At 61.7% G+C, this 19,569-nt stretch overlaps 2 protein-coding genes and 1 long non-coding RNA gene across 3 annotated transcripts in view; 2 read left to right on the top strand and 1 right to left on the bottom strand.

Annotated features, from left to right (window-relative positions):
* YTHDF2 (YTH N6-methyladenosine RNA binding protein 2) overlaps positions 1-15,132 on the top strand; it is a 21,169-nt gene extending 6,037 nt beyond the window's left edge. Inside the window, exons 2-4 of the mRNA XM_035345512.1 lie at positions 163-242; positions 4,284-5,882; positions 14,148-15,132. Coding sequence (XP_035201403.1) covers positions 163-242; positions 4,284-5,882; positions 14,148-14,171 — 1,703 coding nt within the window. The 3' untranslated portion in view covers positions 14,172-15,132. The remainder of the gene's footprint in view (positions 1-162; positions 243-4,283; positions 5,883-14,147) is intronic.
* LOC118177633 lies at positions 10,818-15,162 on the bottom strand. Its single transcript, XR_004755882.1, has 3 exons — positions 15,134-15,162; positions 13,614-13,617; positions 10,818-11,009 (listed from the first exon to the last, which is right to left on the bottom strand). It is a non-coding gene; the product is annotated as an uncharacterized LOC118177633 (long non-coding RNA).
* Positions 15,163-17,973: 2,811 nt separating this feature from the next.
* LOC118177816 (transcription factor E2F2-like) overlaps positions 17,974-19,569 on the top strand; it is an 18,324-nt gene continuing 16,728 nt past the window's right edge. The window contains exon 1 of the mRNA XM_035345854.1: positions 17,974-18,013. Within this exon, the coding sequence (XP_035201745.1) occupies positions 17,974-18,013 (40 nt within the window). The remainder of the gene's footprint in view (positions 18,014-19,569) is intronic.

Raw genomic sequence — 19,569 nt, forward strand, 5'->3', positions numbered from 1 at the left:
AGAAACGGGAGGGCGGTCGTCACGTGTGGGGCTGGGGGAAGTTCTCAGGCAGGGGCGTGAGCCGGGGAAGCTCCCGGCCGGTGCTGTGGGAGCGGGGCTGGCTCGTGGCGCCCGGCGGGGCCGCGGGCAGAGCTCCGTAACGCCCTGAATCTCTTCCCCCAGTGCAAAACGGCTCCGTGCACCAGAAGGATGGCTTAAACGATGATGACTTTGAGCCCTACTTGAGCCCCCAGGCCAGGCCGGTGAGTAAGAGTACCTGCAGCGGGCAGGAAGCGCCGGGAGCCCGGCGGTTTCCTGCTGCTGCCTGGCTGCCGAGGCAGAGCTGGCACCCTCGTGCCTGCCGGCCCCGTTGCGTTCTGCTCCCCCGGGAACGGGGCTCTTACACCCGCAGCTCTCCAGGCAAAAGAAAAGAAAAAATAGCCCGCGGTGGGTGAGGAATAAAGGCAACGTTTGGGGTGTGGGGACTGCTTACAGTTGGATTCAGCTCTTTTTTTTTTTTGAGCAGCGGCGATCAACCGTCTCCAAGTCAGCGTTTCTGGTCTCAGTTTTACCGTTTTGACCTTGTTTCCTTGCCCGTGCGTGGTTCTTTATCCCCTCCGAGCAGATGCGCTCTGCTGCGTTGTGAAACTGCTTCCCCGAACGCTGCGGCGCTCTGGAGGCTTTGGGAGGATGCTGTCGGTGCCAAGTAAACTGAAAATGCACGCCGAGGGTGGTTTTTTTTCTCAAATTTTCACCCCAAAAAAGCCCACGGAACCTTCCTGTGATAAAAGCTGCCGGGACTTTGTTAGAGTTGAGTTAAAGTTGGGCTGAGGACTCTGTGACCGGCCCCGGAAAGCCGGCCTTCCCGGTACTCCTCTGCCCTTGTTCCTTCAGCGTAGCTCCCTTGTGCGCTGCTCCATCGCAGGAGAGCGACGCAGGTGGAGTTCAGCTGCTGGGACGCCACCGCCGGGCGTTACGGACACGCATCTGGAGTCAGGCCGGGGCCCTGAGTTCCTTCCCTCGGCTTCTTCCCCCTTCTCCTGTTGTGTTCAGCGAAAACAAGCTGCTTCGGTTCTCCCTCCCTGCGTTTTTACATCCCGTTTGCTGGTCAGTGTAGTTTTTGTGCAGATGAAGGTGCCGCTCGAACGGCTTTCTGTCTTGGTTAAATATTCCACGGGTATTTCCCTGAAAAGTTACAAGCCTGAGGTTGATCTGCGTGGGGTGAGACAGCGGGATGACTTCTTCGAGCCTTGACTAAAACTAGCTCTTGTCCCTGCCCTGTCATTTAATGGTGGGAGTCTTTTTTTTGTCCCCAAAGCCAATTTCTAACCATCTGGGCGTGGAAACTCTTCTTACAGAGCACACTTTGACTTGAAGTTCCTAAAAAGCGCGACAGTTCCTGTAACATCGGAAGCAAAGCAGTGTTTTAGTCCACTCCGCCTGTTCGGTACCTATCTGCAAGTTTCTTTTGGTGTCACAAAGTGGTCAAATGATTTCCTTAAAAGCGAGGAGCTGAACCCGTGGCTCTAGAGATTCAGCAGGAGCGAGGTGAAGCGGCTGCGTTAACTTAGGCTGAAACTTCGGGGCAAGTTTCAGGTGTTGGTTCTTCTTTTTCACCGCGCTGTGATGCCCGTCGCCTCCTGTCACCCCTCACCTGTATCGTGGTGCTCCTGATAACAAAAATCCAGAGCCTGGGGGTGAGCCTGGAGGTGTCGGGAGCTGCCGAGCCAGGCTCCTGAGGGAGGAGCAGGAACGTTTGCGCCCCTCTTCCGAAGGTGGGAAGGGAGCTGGGACTGAGAAACGAACCCCGAAACGAACCACGAGTGCTGTGCTTTCGGAGCCCTCTCCACCAGCACGAGGTAACCACGCTGGGAAGTTTCCTGCCCTTCCCTTGGGGAGCCGCTGTTTCAGGTGCTGGTCGCTGCCTGGTCCCTGAGGTTACCGCCTGTCTTCGAGCTTGGGTGTGCAGCCGCTGAGCCTTCGCTTCAAAACCCAGCCCCAGAAGCCGAGCGGCAGCAGTAAGCGAGCTCCTGCCTCCGCTCTGAGGCGGCGGCGCAGAGGGATAGCGAATCTGAGGAAGTAACGGTACGCGAAGCCTTCGTCACCGGAGGGAATTAAAAGCTGATGAGGCTTTATTTGCATCCCAATCGGTGGCAGTTGTGCAAGCGCGGCAGCGGAGCGAGGTGCTGCTTGATGGCGAAGCACGGCTGTGGAAATCGAGGCAGCTCGCAAACGAGCTGCCAGCTCTCCCCTGCTAACGAGGAGTTAATTAACTCCTCTGCTCCTGGCCGTGCTGCGTGAGGCCAGCCGGCGAGTGCTCTGCAGGTACTGCCTGAACCCGGGCTGGAGCCTTCGGCGCCGAGCAGCACCCGAGGAAATGTTTTGAGGTGGCGGGGGGCCGGGTGTCCGTCTGGCTCTGCGCGTTGAAGGAGGAGCCTGCGGGGGGGGAGCTCTGCCCTGGCTGCAGGTTGCAGGTGAGGGGAAGGCGCCTCGCTGCTTCGAATAATAATCATTTGCGGAGCTCCTTCGTTTGCCTTGCAAACTACCCCAAGAGTCGGCGTTGCTCTTTGTATTTTTGGACAGGCTGAGCCCTCGAGACCGTGTTGGCTGCTTTGGTTTAGCAGGCCTGAGTTCCTCAATTACTCAAACCGTACCTGGGGCAGGAGTTAATTCTGGTGTCCTTTCCTCCGGGCAAGCAGGCAGGGGTGGCTGTCGGAGCTTCCACGCTGCGAAGCAGCACACAAAGTTTGTTAGTTTTATGCAGCGACACAAACTCGGTCTCTGCTAACGGGCTTAAAGTAGAAGAGGGGAGGCGTAGGTTGGGCATCGGGAAGAAATTCCTCGCTGGGAGGTTTGTGAGCACTGGGCAGGCTGCTCAGAGCTCTGGGTGCCCCGGCCCTGGAAGCGCTCGAGGCCAGGCCGGACGGGGCTTTGGGCACCTGGGTGGGTGTGAGGGGTCCTGCCCACGGCAGGGGCTGGAACCAGGGGTCTCAAGAGCCCCCTTCCAGCCCAAACACTGAAAGCAGGGGGAATTTAATTCCCGTTGATCTGGGGGGAAGTCGAAGCTGACCCAGTTAGCCCCAAACCTGTTGCTTCCGTTCAACTCCACGGAAGGCGGAGAGGCGAAGCTGCGATTTCTGGAGGATGCCAGAGCCATCTTGGGAGCCTCCGTGGATCTGGGCACGGCGTGAAGTCCTGGGGGAGCCGCGCTTGGCACGCGGAAACGTGATTCAACAAAAAACGGAGTAGAGCCTGCTGCAAGCCAAGCTTTTAAATGGGAACCGGACTTCTCATCTCGTCTGCGTGGGGTTGGCGTGTGAGCTGCCGCGTAGCGCCCGGCCCGGCTGCACCCAGGTTCATGTTACCAGCTGATAACATCCATTAGCCTGGCTTTAACCCCCCCCCCCCGGGAGGGGGGGGGGCACGGCTTTGAATCCGAAGTGACAGATGTTGTTCGTGAACGCGAATCTTGGTCACGTCTGAGAGTTTCCTAACTGCAGGACGAAGCATTTGTTCTCATAACCTGAAGGCTGCGGGGGTGGCCAAAGGGAGACCAGAGCACAGAGCAGCTTTTTTCTGCTCCGCAGCCTGCTTGCTCGTCGTGGTCACCACGCCACGAAGGGCTCCCGATGAGACGTTATTGATCGCTCCCCGTCTCCGGGTGCTGGCGGTATGTGCCTGCAGCTGGTGTATTTCGAAGATGAGGCATTAAATCTGGGTTGTTTGCGAGTTCTTGGAACGTTTTGAGCTCTGACAGTTGGAAGTGTTGGGATAAAGCGGCTCTCCTGGGTGGTAAGTTGAAGGAAGGGACTTGTGCTGGAAGCGGCGAGGGACGTGCGTGATTTCAGCAGTGCTCTAGCACCGGCCCTTCCCCCTGTGTGTTCTGCTTCTCTGCCTCCTTCCCCCACGCCCTGCATCAGACAACCAGAATAAGCTCTGACACTTCTCCCAGGTGGGAGAAGCCCCCTTTCCTAGCAGACAGGAGAAGCAGAAGCTAACACCCGTGTGCTAGGTAAGACACCCGAGCAGGAGCTCCGAGGCAGCCCGGCATCCAGTCCGTGCACCAGGAGCACCGTGTGCTCCCCTCCTCGCGCGAGGAGCTGGTGAAGCCTTGGTGCTTAATCCTCCTGGCAGCGAAGCTGCTGCTGGAGGTGCTTTGGGGCCGGGCACGTTTGCCTGCCCGGCCCCAGGGCAGGGAGGGTTGGGCACAGGGAAGGTGAATTGTTTTTTTTTAGTCCTGGTCCCCGGGAGCTCGTTGTGCTCATCCTGACCGCTCAGCGCTTGTTTTTTCTTCTGTTTTGCAGAACAATGCCTACACTGCAATGTCCGATTCCTACCTGCCCAACTACTACAGCCCCTCCATCGGCTTCTCCTACTCCCTGGGCGAGGCTGCCTGGTCCACGGGGGGCGACCCCCCCATGCCCTACCTGACCTCGTACGGACAGCTGAGCAACGGGGAGCCCCATTTCCTCCCCGACGCCATGTTCGGGCAGCCGGGGGCCCTCGGCAGCACCCCGTTCCTCGGGCAGCACGGCTTTAACTTCTTCCCCAGCGGGATCGACTTCTCGGCTTGGGGGAATAACAGTTCTCAGGGACAATCCACGCAGAGCTCCGGCTACAGCAGCAATTACGCCTACGCCCCGAGCTCGCTGGGTGGAGCCATGATCGACGGCCAGTCCGCCTTCGCCAGCGAGACCCTGAACAAGGCTCCGGGCATGAACACCATCGACCAGGGGATGGCGGCCCTCAAGCTGGGCAGCACGGACGTGGCCAGCAACGTCCCCAAAGTCGTCGGTTCGGCCGTCGGCAGCGGCTCCATCGCCGGTAACCTCGTGGCGTCCAACAGCTTGCCCCCGGCTACCATCGCCCCTCCCAAGCCCGCGTCCTGGGCCGACATCGCCAGCAAGCCGGCCAAGCAGCAGCCCAAGCTGAAGACCAAGAACGGCATCGCGGGCTCCAGCCTCCCGCCGCCCCCCATCAAACACAACATGGATATCGGGACTTGGGACAACAAAGGGCCCGTGGCCAAAGCCCCCTCGCAGGCTTTGGTCCCCGCCATCGCTCAGCAGCCCCCCCAGGCGTCCCCCCAACCCGTGGGGCAGCAGATGACCGGCAGCCCGCCGGTGGCGCAGGCTTCAGCCGGGCAGCAGCAGCAGCCCCAGCCGCTGCCCCCGCCGCCTCCGCAGCCCGCCCCGCTGCCCGTGCCGCAGCAGGCGGCGCAGCCCGCCCGCTGGGTCGCCCCCCGGAACCGCGGCAACGGCTTCGGCCAGAACGGCGCGGACGGCGGCGGCGGCGGAGCGGGGCAGGCTCAGGCCGGCTCCGGTTCCGCTCCGTCGGAACCTCACCCGGTCCTGGAGAAGCTGAGGTCCATCAACAACTACAACCCCAAGGATTTCGACTGGAACCCCAAGCACGGCCGGGTGTTCATCATTAAGAGTTACTCCGAGGACGACATCCACCGGTCCATCAAATACAACATCTGGTGCAGCACAGAGCACGGCAACAAGAGACTGGACGCCGCCTACCGCTCCATGAACGGGAAGGGCCCCGTTTACTTACTGTTCAGCGTCAACGGGAGCGGGCACTTCTGCGGGGTAGCAGAGATGAAATCTGCTGTGGACTATAACACGTGTGCGGGAGTGTGGTCCCAGGACAAGTGGAAGGGACGCTTTGATGTCAGGTGGATTTTTGTGAAGGACGTTCCCAACAGCCAGCTGCGGCACATCCGCCTAGAGAACAACGAGAATAAACCAGTGACCAACTCCAGGGACACTCAGGAGGTGCCTCTGGAAAAGGCTAAGCAGGTGTTGAAAATCATTGCCACCTACAAGCACACCACCTCCATCTTCGATGACTTCTCACACTATGAGAAACGCCAGGAGGAGGAGGAAAATGTCAAAAAGGTAACTCCGTCGCCCGTCTGCTGGGGTCCCGTGGGGCAGGAGGAGGGCTGCCGAGCCGCGGACGGGGCCCGTGGCCTCAAGGCACGGGCTCGTGGGCGAGTTTGGGCCTCGGGGGGGGGGGCTTTTTTGGCTGGCTGCGCGCTCGCACAGGCAAGCTGCTGCCCAGCTGGGAGCAGATCTGCTGGCCAGATGGGTGCTGCCAGAGCTGGGCGCCGCCTGGCAGGAGCGGGGTGAGGAAGCTGGTGCCGGCCCTGCTCCCGGTCGCCTGCCCTTCGCTTGCTGCAGATCTCGGGCTTCCCCCAGCGCCGCGTTCCGCACAAAATCCATTTTCACCCTGCGGTCGGCTCCCGGGTCCGGATGGCACAAAGTAAGAGATTGGGGGGGGGGCTTTGGGGGACGGCTGGGCCGTGGAGCTGGGGTCTGATCTGCCCCCTGCCCCCGGTGGGACCGGCGTTTGGCAGATGTTTCCCACCGCTCGTAACACCTCCGCTTGCAGCAGTTCCTGGCCCTCCCCGGGCGATCCAGTCCTTAATTCTCCTTCCTGGCAGGAGGCTTTGCCTAACGCCCGACCTCAATCTCCCTCGCAGCAATTTAAAGTCCGTGAGCGCTCGTCCTGTCCCGTGGACGCGGCGCAGGTCGTTCCGTCCCTCTGGCAGCAAGTGGTAGGATTGGAAGCCGTGCCCCGCCACCACCTCGAAGCCTGCTGTGTCCCCCCCCCGCCGGGTTTGTTCACCGGGAGGGCTGAAAATTGTTCCCAAACCCTGGAGCTGGGAGGAAATTCAGGGAGCTGGGGTACCCTTGGGTCAGAATCCCCTGCGGCCGACCCGCGCTGCAGCGGGGACCCGCTGGGATTTGATTAGAGCAGTAATTAAAAATGAGCACCGGCACAGCTCGCGGGGGGGCTGCCAACCCCTCTGGTGGGCTCCGCACCCTCGGCCGTGGGGAATCTTCCACCAGCGGCTGGAGAACCGAGTCAGGAGCCGCGGCGAGCAGTGACCACATCTTCATCTTTTGTTGCTCTTTACTCGGAGCGTCGTCCCTACGAGCAGTGTCACCAAAGGTGGGCCCGACGTGGAGCCCCAAGCGTTCGCGGTGCCCGAAGGAAATCGGGGAGGAACGAGGTGCAAGGCACGGGGAGGGAACGACGGCTTCATTTTACGTCCGAGCTTGCTCTCTGTGAGGACCTGGGTGCGTTGGGTGACCTCGCACCCGAACATGGTTCGCCCGCTCTCCATCCAGCCTTTTCCTCCTTTATCAGAACGCGACGGGAAGCGTGGGCTGCGCGGGGCGCTGCGGGAAGCCCGTCTCTTCCAGCTACGTCTCTCCAGCCGTGCCTTGAAGCCCCCTCCCCAGCCATCCCCGTTGTTTTGGGGGATGCCCCCCGGTATTAGGGCCAAAGCAGCAGCAGCTGGCGGCCGCTCGGCGCCTCCTTCCCGCTGCTGCTGGAGCCGATTCAGCGCGGCCAGAAGAAAACCAGGAAAAAATCAGGAAACCGCTGGTGCTTTCGGAGAGAACTTGGTCGTTGGTCCCTGGGACCGGGAGGCAAGGAGGGATTCTTGAAGCTGCTCTTTGCTTTCTGCCGCTGACTCACCCCGGTGCACGCGGAGGGCCTCTGCCCTGTGACATCCGGCACGGGGGAAGTGACCGGGTCTCTTCTCGCAGCGTTTTGGGTCTTCCTGGGACCTCTCGGAGGGCTCTCTGCCGCGGCCCCGGGGACGCTTGGGGTTTCTGTGACCGGTGCGTGCCCTCGCTGAGCAGCAGCCGCGGGGTTTTGCGGGGTGGGCGCTGACGGGCGCCCTGGGGCTGCGGTCGGCAAAAAAGGAAAGGAACCAGGAAAAAAAAAAAACCAGCACCACGCTCTGCCTGCCTCGGGACACCTCAGCGAGCCACCTGGAAAAAAAAAGAGCAAGCAGAGAGCGGGGCTGGGGCAGCGGAAAGTTAAAACGCCGCTCTGGCAGCGGGCTGCGGCGCTGCCTCCCTGCCTGCTTTTGTGTCGGGGAAATCCCACTGCAACGAGCTCTTTGTCTCCACCACCGGTCCTCGGGTGGCGGCGATGTTCTGCGCTCCTCTTCCTTGGAGCCGAAATGTCTCCGCGTTTGGCTCGCTTTGAGCTCGGAGCGAGCTGCGGTTGTTGCGCCCGGCTTCCAGCTTGCCGAAACCTTTGCTCGGCAGTCTGCTTCCCGCTCGCTACCCCAGCGGCTGGGCGAGCTCTCGTGCGAGCCTGGGAGCTCTCGAACACCCTTCCGTGTGCCTCGCTGCTCTAGAATTCCCCAAAATCAGCCCCAAGAAGTCATAGGAAAAAATCTCTCGCTCGGGGTTGGTGCTGTTCCCAGGAGTGTCGCAGCGTGAAGGTTTCGGGCGGTGCTGGACGTGCTGGGAACCCCCCCCTGTGGTGGCTGGGACCCCGCTGCGTGCACGCTCCCGGGGACATCGGGTCTTTCATCCCCTTGCCAGGACTTTGGGGGGGCCCTGGGGGGATTTTCCTTGCGGGTTTCAGGGATTTGGGGAAGGGAACTGCCAGAAAAACGTCCTGCCCCTCCCCGCCGGCTCTGCCCGCAGCTGCCGGGAGCCGCTTGGGCTGGCGTCGAGTCGGGGCGAGCGGTGCGGGGCCGGGTTCCTTGCCGGGGTTGTGCCCCTCGAAACAGAAGGGCCTGGTTGGGGGTGGGCTGTTGCTTCCCAGACGTGCTGCGTTTTGTGCTGCAGCTGGCAAAAGAGTTCTGATAGTGGCTCGTGGCGCTGCCCCCCATAGCAGCTATGATTCGGGGAAACGAAGCGGTACCCTCTGAGGGGAGGGCCTATTTTCCGGAGCGTGGACCCGCGCTGTTCTCCTGCTGGTCGCCCTGGCCGGCGCTGTGCTTGCGTTTGGCTTTGCCGTCTCCCCAGGAGCGCGTTCCTGGCGGCAGGAGAGGTGAAGGTTGGTTTGTGGACGCTGCATCCGGGCACAGCCAGCCGCGACAGCGAGGGGACGCTGCCTGCACTCGCGTGCTCCCTTTTATCCAGCGATCCCGTGGCTGTTTGCAATTTCTGCTCCAAATCCTGGCCCTGGTAAAATATTTTTTTGAGTTGTTTTATGGACCAGGACGGGCAGCGAGTGCCCCTCGGTGACGCGCCTCGTTTCTCCCAGTTCAGTCCCAGCCTTCTCAGTCCTTTACGCGTCCGTGCTCGTGGTTTTCGTGCTCAGTAACGGGGTGAGCACAAAGCGTGCTGCTTACCCCGCCGTTTGTGGTGCCCCTGATCTTTCCTGCAAATACACGAAGCGTCTTCGTTACGAGTGTGCTGGCTTCAAGAGAAGGGATAAAAAGTAAGGCTTGGTTCCTCCTTCGGCCACTGAGCCGGGCGGCGTGCGGCTGGAGAATTCCCCGGGGGGTGCGGGGGGGTTTGGGGGCGCGAGGAGGGAGCGTAAGGTGCTGGCACCGAGGTCAGCAGCCACCGCCACAGGCCTTGTGGTTCAGGTTATTTTATTAACAGGTCAATTAACACTTATTTTATCCCTCAAAGCTGCTCAGTTTGTAACTGAGCGCTCATCGGCTCTCGTTTAATGACAGCCCCGCGCGCTGGGCACGGCTCTGCTCTGCCTCCTGGGCCCGGTGCAGGGGTGCAAGGTCTCAAGGCGTCGCCTAAAGCTGACCGGGATCCTGGGAGGACCGCCGAAGCGCATCGACGCGCGGGTTTGTGGCAGCGCAGGACACCAGCAGCAGCCTCGTGCACCAAGTTAGTGGGAAAATGGTCATCTCAGCCAGGAGGCGGCGTGTTGGGCGCTGTGCGACCGTTTCAGCTGCAGCTATTTGAGCCCTCTCATCTCCCCGTTCGTACCTGGCGGTGCCGGGTCCTTCAGCTTAACGACGCTCCGGGAAGCGGCACCTCCTCTCGCTTGGAATCTGCCACGCGCTGGCCTTCCGTGGCAGCGCCTGGTCCTCGTGCTGGAGGAGAAGGTGGAAGCAGATCTCAGCGTGCTGCCGGTGCCTGCTCGGCTCTCGCGTCCCCATCCAGCCTTCTCCTCTCCAGGAGCGAGAGCTGCAGCCCGGTGCCTCTGCAGGTAGAAACCTCCCTGCCCTTTTTTCGCCCGTCCCTGCTGCCCTCGTCCAACCCTTTCCCAGTTCTGGGCCGAGGAGCAGCTCGGCTTGCGGGAAGGCACGGCGATGGGGTCTGTTCTGAGCCACGTTTGCTCTGATTGCGGCCGTTTTCCGAGCCTTGCTTCTGATCGGTACCGGGCAGCTCGCAGCCCGTCGCTGAGGGCAGTGGTTGTTCCCACATGCATCGTTTGGTTTCTCTCAGCCGCTCAGACCAAATTCACGGCGCTGTCCAGCTGGTTTTTGTCACGGGGCCCTCCATTTCTTCACGCTTGGCTGCTGTTTTTACTACCTGGGATGGAATATTATCACCAGGAAACTCGGTCACCTCGTTAGTCGCTCCCTTCCCTATTTTTTTTAGCACAGTTTGGGAGTGCAGATCTCAGCGAAGCTCCCCAGATCCCCTGCACAGGGTTAGTCAGGCCTTACCATGGCACTGGCGCGGCGTGACAGAGCGCAGACGACGTGAGCTGCTGAAGGGTTGGAACCGTTCAGGTGGGAGCCCCCCCTCTTCTGGAGGGGCACGGGGCGCTCGTTTTCTGGTGCTGACCCTCGTTGTGTGAGCTGTGGTTCCCAAGTCATGAAACGCTTGATGTGAACCCAAATGAGGAGGAGCACGAGTTTGTTTTTTTTAACAAAAACCACCAAAAATCACCTTGTTGTGTCCGGTGTAGATGGGAACTTCGGCGCAGAGCTCGGTGAGCCCCTGCGAGCACCGTGGGACGCCGTCTGCTTGAACTCCGACGTTACCTGGTCCCGTCCCTTTGGTCTGTGCTGTGCCTTCCCCGCTCCGCAGGGTTTCCGCGGGGCGGATGGGTCGGAGCCGAGCGCCCCGAGCACCCCGATGGGGAGCGTGGGGCTGCACACGAGAAGCGCTGGCGGGCCCAAAGCAGCCGACGGCGGAAAGGTGGCAGGCTCCCCGTCCCCGGTGCTGCTGGGGAGCAGTGAGGACGCCCTGGAAGAGCACAAGGCAAATTTCTGTCCTTCCCAGCGCCTCGATGGGATCTGTGCAGCTGCTCCCTGCGCTCCGAAGCCAGCAGGAGCCCGCTCGCCCCTGCTCTCCTTTAAGCAAGGAGAGGCTCATCCACTGCAGCCGGTTCCATCGGGTGTGAAGAGGCCTGGAAAGATCCTGGGGGGCAGCAGCCTTTCTTCTTGTAGGGGTTGCGTGGACGTTGGGGGTTTGCTCCCTTAGGTTTCCATCCATAGCTGCGAAGCAGGAGGTCTCCTGCTCAGGCAAGGAATCACTTTTATTTGCGGTTCTCCCCTTGTCTCTCCTGGTGGTGAGCTCCTGCGTGACCAGGAGGTCGATACAGACTTGTCTGGAAGCTGCGCGTTGTCCTGATGTTCGCCCCTTCCGTGGGTGAGGCCGGCGAGGGTGCGACTCCTCTCTGTAGCTCTGACGGCTTCCTCGTGCCCGCAGCAGGAAAAGCTCACGGTTGGTTCGTAGATCAGGACGCGGGGCTGTTGGTGGAGCAGGTAAGCCCCACAAAAGCGAAGCCTGCTCCGTGGCTGTGCTGTCTGTGGCCGTGCCTCGGGCTGATCCTGCCGGGACGGCTGCACTGGGCAGGTCTGAGGCAGCAGAGAGCCGCGAGGCCTCGCGTCCGAGCCAAGCCGGCAGCCTGCCTCGGGGACAGGCCGCTGGGAATCCCGCTCTGTGTCACGTTACCTCGCCGGGATCGCGTCCGGGGTGCGAGGGGAGAGCTGGAAAACCAAAGGCCGTGCCGTCGCATCGAGCCGGGTGGGCTGCTGGAGATGTTGGGCAAGGTGCAGGAGCTCGGGGGGAGCCGCGTGGGTCTCTCGTGGCCGGCGTTTGCCTGCTGGCTTTGGGTGTCGTCGCCTGTCGGCATCAGCTCTGGGCGCAGGCTCCTGAGCCCTCCTCTTGGTGCTGGCTCCCCGCAGCAGGACCGCCTGGGATCTGTCCTCAGCCTGCTCCGCTCGCTCCTGCGGCTGGCGGCATCGGGGACCTGGCTGGTGGCACTGGGACCGCCGCGATGCGCCCCAAGCAGGGTGATGACGGAGGGCTTCTGCTTAACCAGAGCTCGGTGCCCGCGAGCCCCGCGGTGCTGCGCGAGCGACGGCAGCCGCTCTCTTCTCATCACCCATCCCTTTTGCGCTGAGGGATCGGCTGGAGGGAGGCAGGAATCTGCCCGTGCTGGCGTCTTTCTCCTGCTCCTCCCATTTAAATCAGCGAGGCGACGGCCCAGGCCTGCAGAGAGGCAGCCGGAGAGAACGCCAAGCTTTTTGGGGATCTCCTTCTGTGGCTGTCCCACGAGATCCGAGCCCAACGTGCGGCCGCTGCCTCCTCCTGGGCTTCCCTGCCGGCACCGTGCCCTCGCTGTTGGGCGCCGCAACGCTGCTGCCCCGTGGCACCCGTCCCGGTGGCGTCTGCGGCACGGCCGGGCTCCGGGAGCTGCTGGAGGCGCCGACGGAAGGAGGTGGTGGTAGCAGGGGGTGGTTCTGCACGGCGCTGGCTCGGTGCCGAGCAGCAGGAGGCTTCTGCAGGGAATACCGGGCTGAGGAAGGACGGCGCTGTGATCCACCCCGAAATGAAGGTGCTCGGGCACGTCCCCGCTCCCTGCTCTAGCCTGGAGGCACGGGGACATCTGGTGGAGCCTTTTCCAAGGGGGGGTGTCCTCTGCTTTGGAAAAGTCAGACTTCGGGAGGCCGTTTATTTGAGGAGGGCTGTCCCAGGCTGGCGGTGTGCCCTGGCCTCGGGGCTGGCCACCAACTCCACCCGCTCCTTCGGTAGGATGGTGACATCGGCTCCTTCCCAAGGCGTCACGCTGCCACCCGTCCTGGTGGCGCGGCGGGGACGGAGCGGGGCTGGCACCTCCGAGCACCGCGGGGAAAGCCACAAACGGAGCCCTTCTGCTTCACGAGCGTAGCCCCTGCCCCGGGTAGGTCTTCTGCGCATGGTGTCCCATCAGGCTGCCTGTCCCCGTGCTCAGGGAGGGCAGCGGGGTGCGGAGCAGCCCCAGCAGCCATCGGCCCGCGCAGAGGAGCTGGAGCTGGAGCTCCTTGGGCGCTGGCAGCTCCTGGCGCAAGGTATTGCTTTGAGCTGGATGCAGGGATCCCTTCTGGGGAAGGTTTCCAGGAATGGGTGGCCGCCCAGGAGCGAAGCTCTCACCGATTCCTTCCAGCAACCCGGGTGCTGCCCAGAGAGCTGCCGGGGGAGCCAGGGAGGTGAGCGGGCACCTTGGTCTCCGAGCTCCCTTCTCTCCGAGCGAGGCAGGCTCACCCGAGGGATGCCCGAATCGCCTTGCTCTGCCAGCACGCGCCTACCGGAGGTGTTTGAGGTGGCAGGGGCGGGCTTGGCATCCCTCGGGGCTGCAGGTGGGGACTGGCTTGGGTGGGAGGAGCTCGCTGGAGCCGAGAGCCAAGGTGCTTCGGTGCCCTTCCCGCGAGGGGCTGCGGGCACCCGGCTGCGCTCGGAGAAGCTGCGGCCGAGGGGCAGGGAGGAGCAGCCGGGAGGCTCCTCTGGCTGTGGACAGGTTTTCTTTTGGAGGTGGCGCCTGGGAACAAAGGTGTGGGCTGGGCAGCACCTCTTAATCCCTTGGGAGAGTCCAGAGCCGCTGGTGTGCGAAGCTGCCGGGTTTGGCTCGGCTCTAACCCAGCGGAGCCGGCGACACGGGGCGTTGTGCCCAGCCGGTGACACGGTGACCTCGCTGTCTGGTGCCGTGCTACCTCTTTGGCACGGTGCAGATGTTCGGATGGGGTCTGTGTGTGTGCAGTGCTGGAGGAGAGATGCAGGCGGGGTCTGCCGTCGGTGGGAGAGCCTCAAGCCCGTGAAATGCCACGGGGACCGGGCACAGGCAGCGCTCCACTCCCCCCAAAGCTGCTCCCCCGCAGCGTGGCTTCAGGCTTTGCCTCGGCGCTGGCTCCTTGCTCGGTGTCCTGCGGTGCCCAGGAGGATGGCAGCTCTTTGTCACCCCTCGCCGACGGCAGCCGCGACGCCAGCAGGGTCACCTCGACCGCCCTTCTCCCTCTTCCCCCACTTCTTCCGTGGTTCTCCCTTTGCTCCTTATTTCCCCCCCGTTCCTCAGCTGAACGTGAAGCCTGGCGCGGGGAGATCCCGGCGTTCCGCTGATGCGTGAGACCAGTGAATCCAGCTCTGGCTCAGCCCTGGTGGTTTCCTAAGAGCTGCTCGGCTAACCCCTTCTCTTTTTTTTTCCCCTTTTTCCCTTTGTTTTTGCAGGAACGCCAAGGCCGTGTCAAGTAAAAGACCGTTCCTCCCCCAGAGACTGCAGCAGAGGTTGCATCCCGGCTATCTCTCGGAGAGAGAAGGAAAGAGCAAAAAATATCCCAGCGAGAATTAGGACTTCTTTTTTTTTCTTAATTTCATTGACTTCAAAGTGACTCTTACAAACTTGCAGTTTAAAAAAAGAAAAAGTATTGGAATTTCACAAGACATAGGACTTAAAAAAATAATAAAAAACAACAAAAAAAATCCCTTCTAGGTAGAGCATAGGTAAAAAAAAAAAAAACTGTTCCCTTTCTTTTGGCTTTGGTTGTGATTTTGGAGCATACGCTTTGTTTTTTGTCTTTTTACTATGTTTTTCGGATTTTTTCGAGTCCGTAAGCGGCATATGCCTTTTTTTTTCTCTAATTTTTAAACCCCGCTGCTTCCCTTCCTTCCACCCCCCTCGCGCCTCCTTCCCCTGGTTTTGACATTTTGCACTTGGAACACCGAGAGCTGTAACATCCACCGCAGCCAGCGGAGTCACTTTTTTTTTTCTCCTCCCCCCACCCCCCCCCGGCCTGGAAGAGGAGGGATCCGACGAGGAAGTTGGGGTTTTGGCCTAAGAAGAATTGAGCAGAAATTGTCCACGAGGTTGCGTCTTAACAGGTGGTTCGTTTTTTTTTTTTCGCTCACCCTTTGTTACTCGAAAGCCAAGTACTCGGAGTCCTAAGAGATGTTCTGTTCTTGTGCGTTATTCGGATTGCAGATTGAGTCTGGGTTAATTTGGTTTGGAAGCTGAGAACAGCGGTAAAAAAAAAAAAAAAAAAACTTGTTTTGTTGACAGGAAAATGAATTTTGGACAACAAAAAAAGAAATATTGTAAAATGTGTAGTGAATATGTTTCTTCAGTTTCTTGTTAAGCCAACGAGGAATGGGCGTTGCCTTTCTTTTCACCATTAATCACTTCTCAATAATAAACGTGAGATCCTGTTGAGCATCACTGGTGTCTGCTGCTCACTCCGGCGTTCCCCCTCTCCCGTTGTTTTCCCTCCCTTTGCTCTGCAACTCGGGGTTTGCTGCTGCTTAATGCTCCTGGTGCCGAGCCTCACGGGTTCAGGGGGCTCCACCTTGCACACGGGGATCGCTTCCCAAGCCCTGCTGCCCCCTGGGCAGGAGGATGCTGGGGTCTGGGGCTGCCTTTTGGGATTCGGAGCCCGTGCTTGCTGCCTGCCCTCCCCAGCGTGAGCTGTGCCTCGCCACTGGGATTTGTTCCCGTTTCAGGGCTCGGCTGGGGATCACCCAGCTCCTTCCAGCTACGCGGCACGCAGCCCCCAGCTCCTATCCCTACCATCACCCTTCAGAACAGAGCCCGAGGTCAGGAAACCAAAAATCCCAATTTTCTTCTTCTGGCACAGCCACGTCTCCTGCCCGGGCTGGTAACAGCGCGTTAATTGTCAGTGGTTAACGGGCTGTCTCGGGGGAAGTCGAGCTGCCCTGGAAAGCAGCACTCGGGGAGCAGCTGGAGCCGGCCAGATGCCTGCGCAGCCCCTCCTGGCACCCCTGCTCAAACCCTGGCTGTGCATCGTCATTTTGGGGGGTTGATTTTCTGGGATATGTTCCTGCTTTGGACTCAATTCTTTACGCCTTCCCTCCAGAGGAATTCCAGTCTCTGGGGGTCTTTGCTTGATTTTCCTTCCCCGAGCTGGCTGAAGGTGCAGGATCCCTGGGGGTGTCCCCGGGTGTCTTCAAAGCTGGTGTAAAACCTTCACTGCCTGCAATTAAATAACTACCTGCCCGAACCCCTTACTGACCCCGCAGCACGGCCCCGTGCTGGTATTGGTGCTCCTTTGGGGCTCTTCCCTTAAGTTTGGCCCCAAATGGGTCATTTTGTGCGTCATGCCTGGCTGGCGGGGAGACCTGCAGGTTTGTGCGAGGGAAACCGAGGGGGTGGCACCAAAACTGGGTCCGACGCGAGGTGTTTGTAACCAGGGATTTAGGGAAGGAGCTTTAGGTCGCTAAAATGTGGGGAAAAGGTTTTGACGTGCCTTAATCTTTGGGGGATGCTGCTGAAGGTTTGGCTGCCTCGAGGAGGTGTCTGCATGGCAAACTTTAGGATACTTGGAAAAAGCGGTTATAACTGGAGACCGCGCCGGCAAGAAATGCTCCCCATGAGCATGGCACGGGTAAGAGCAAAAAGAAAAAAAGCCATTTTACTGCTCCCATTTCATTGCAAAGGCAAAATATTTGCACGTCCCCTGTAGGCTGTGTGGGGGAAGCCCCCGTGCCCTGGTTTGCCCCCACGGCCGTGCTCCCTCGGGGGAGGCGAATTCCCTGTGGACCCCCAGCAGGGCAGGGAGCTGGGGGCCCGCAGAGCAAAGGGCTTGAAAGAAAATCCCCGGGGGCCGGGCGCTGCATAAAGCATCGCGTAAATAACCGTGCAACGCCTCTGCACATCGGGGCAGGGCCGGGGGGGGTCCAAACTGCCCCGAGGAAGGGGCTCGGCTCTGCTGCAGGGGGAAACAGCAGCCCTAAGGGCTGGCAGTGCAAACGCAGAGAGCCCTGCGGACGGTCGGAGCACCCGGCGGCGTGGGGAGGACGCAGGGGCACCCCCGTGCAGGACCTGTCCATCGGTGCAGCGCCCGGCCGGGTGCGCTCGCAGCCGACTGCTGGGAGCGGAGAGGATCCGGGATTGCCACGCGAGGGCTCCCGTGCACCGCCGCGTGTGGCTGTGCACCGCTGCGCGCCGCTGTGCGTGGTCCTGCATCGCTGCGCGTGGTCGTGGGCATTGCTCGGCGCTGCTGCTCATGGTCCTGCATCGCTGCACGTGGGCATTGCTGTGTGCGTTGCTCAGCACCACTGTGCGTGGTCCTGCATCGCTGCACGTGGTCATGGGCATTGCTGTGTGCGTTGCTCAGCACCACTGTGCGTGGTCCTGCATCGCTGTGCGTGGTCGTGGGCATCGCTCAGCGCTGCTGCAGGTGGTCCTGCATCGCTGCACGTGGTCATGGGCATTGCTGAGTGCATTGCTCAGCACCGCTGCGCGTGGTCCTGCATCTCTGCACGTGGTTGTGGGCATCGCTCGGCGCTGCTGCGCGTGGCTGTGCATTGCTCAGCATTCCGTGCAGGATTGTGCACTGCTGCGCACGGTCGTGCATTGCTGTGCACCTCTTTGCGTGGCTGTGCATTGCTCAGCACTGCCGTGCAGGATTGTGCACTGCTGCTGCGCGTGGTTGTGTGCATTGCCCGGCGCTGCTGCGTGTGCTCGTGCACTGCTGCGCGTGCTCGTGCATGGCTGTGCACCTCAGTGCGTGGCTGCGCGTCGCTCAGCACCACTGGGCTCAGTTACTGGGCCTCGCTGGGTGGAGCTGGGCACTGCCCTGCACTGTTTCGTGTTGTTGTGCGTGGCTGCGCATCGCTCTGCACCCCTCTGCATGGTTGTGCACTGCTGCGTGGGGCCGTGCGCCACCCCGTGTCCCCATCCCTGCAGGTCCCCATCCCAGTGTCCCCACCCCAGTGTCCCCGTGGGGATGGGGACCCATGGGGGGAGAGTGACATGTCCCCGATATGGGGACACAGGAGGAAAGGGACACAGGGGGATCTGTAGGGAGGGGGACACGGGGATGGGGACACAGGAGGACTGGGGACTGATGGGGAAAGGGACACAGAGGGATGGGGACCGGCAGGGATGGGGATCCCATGGGGGCAGGGACACAGTGGGATGGGGACACAGGTCTTGGGGGGAGTTTGTGTTTGTGGGTAATGGGCTCGGGGAGTCTTGCCCTTGGGGCTGGGGCTTGGGGGGTGGGGGGCCGTGTCCCCGTGTAATGGGGTCTTTGGGGCCATGTCCCCAGGTAATGGGGTCTTTGGGGCCATGTCCTCAGGTAATGGGGTCTCTGGGGCCGTGTCCGCCGGCCGTTCCCGGGGGCTGCAGCCCCGCCGTTCCCCGGCAGAGGGCAGCGGGTGCGCGCCCCCCCCTCGGTGTCCACAGGAGGGGCCGGGTTGGAAACGAAGCTGCAGGTGACAACTTGGGGACATTGCCATGGCCCCTGTGTCCCCCCCCCAGCCGGAGCCATCGGGGCAGCGCTGACACCCGAGGGGATGCGTGTTGTCCCCCCGCCGGGCTCGGGGTCACCGCTGTCCCCTGCCACCGTGCCCCAGCCACCCTCAGCCTGGGGACATCCTGGGGACACCCTCCTTGGCAAATGTCTGCGTCCCAAACGGGTGCTGGGGACAGCCACAGGGACACAGGGACACAGGGACACCGGGTGCTGTCCCCCTCTGTGTCCCCACTCCGCAGGGGCTAGCACTGAGCCCAGCACGGGGACGGCTGCGGTGACATCCCCAAACCGGTGCCAAGGGGAGAGGCGGGGGGGTGGGGGGGGACACGACAGCACCCGTCACCTCTCGCGTAGAAAGTGAAGTTACCGGGTCAGTGGAGGAGGAAAAACATTAAATAAAAAGCGGGGAGAAAGCAGGCGGCAGGTCGGCTTCCGGCCCCGCGGCACCTGGCCCGCAGCTGCGGCCCCGCTCGGTTTGGGGGGGGAAAGGAGAAAAGGGGGGGGGGGGCCGGGGCCAGGGACGGGGGACAAGGGACAAGGACAGGGGCCAGTGGCCTTCAGCCTTGCCCTGCAGCATCCTCACCAAGGAGCCCATGAGCATCCGCGGCTTGTGGTGGGGTTTTCCACATTGGGTGATGGATTGGGGGAAGCTGCCCAAATTTGAGGATTTTTGTGTTTTATTGCGTATTTCTTTTTGTTGTTGTTGTTGTTTTAAACAAATCCCCAGCTGCCGGAGTCAGGGGGTAGGGGACAGGCAAGCAAAGGGCAGCACCTCGGCATGGGGGGGTTGCCTCTCTTCCGACCCCCCTCATTGTGAAAGCCACCTCCTGGTGGCCTGCCCAGGGGACAGCCGGTGACAGCCGCCTCTCCCAGGGGACCCCCCCGCGGCGTGGGGGGCACCGGGTGTCCCAGCGCCACCTGGCCTCAGTGAGGAACCAGCCCTCGGGGGCTGCTCGAGCCGGGTTTTGGGGAGGGGGCTGGGGTGGGGGGGGGGCTTGGGGTATGGGATATGCAGGGGGGGGGACAAAGGGTCCCCCAAAGGGTCCCTACAGGGACGCAGCTCCAGGAGAGGACGGGGGGGGGGGGGGCCCTTCTTGCCCCTGCCCCTCACCTGGCACCTGCTCGGGGCGGATGGAAACTGTGTCAGAGGAAGCAGGGAGGGGGCCACGCTCCGGGGGGGGGGGGGGAACCAGCTGGTCCCTGCACCCTCACCCCCGTTATCCCCATCACCTCCCCACCCTCCACCCCAAAAACCCCAACCCGTCCGTCCCCAAACCCCCTCGTGCCTCAGTTTCCCCACTCGGCCCGCTGGCTGCTGCCCCCGGGGGGGGTGGGGGGCTGCAGGAGGGGGTCCCTTCGCCATACCCATTATGGGGGGG

The sequence above is a fragment of the Oxyura jamaicensis genome, chromosome 23 (assembly GCF_011077185.1).
Source record: "Oxyura jamaicensis isolate SHBP4307 breed ruddy duck chromosome 23, BPBGC_Ojam_1.0, whole genome shotgun sequence".
NCBI classification, from domain to species: domain Eukaryota; kingdom Metazoa; phylum Chordata; class Aves; order Anseriformes; family Anatidae; genus Oxyura; species Oxyura jamaicensis.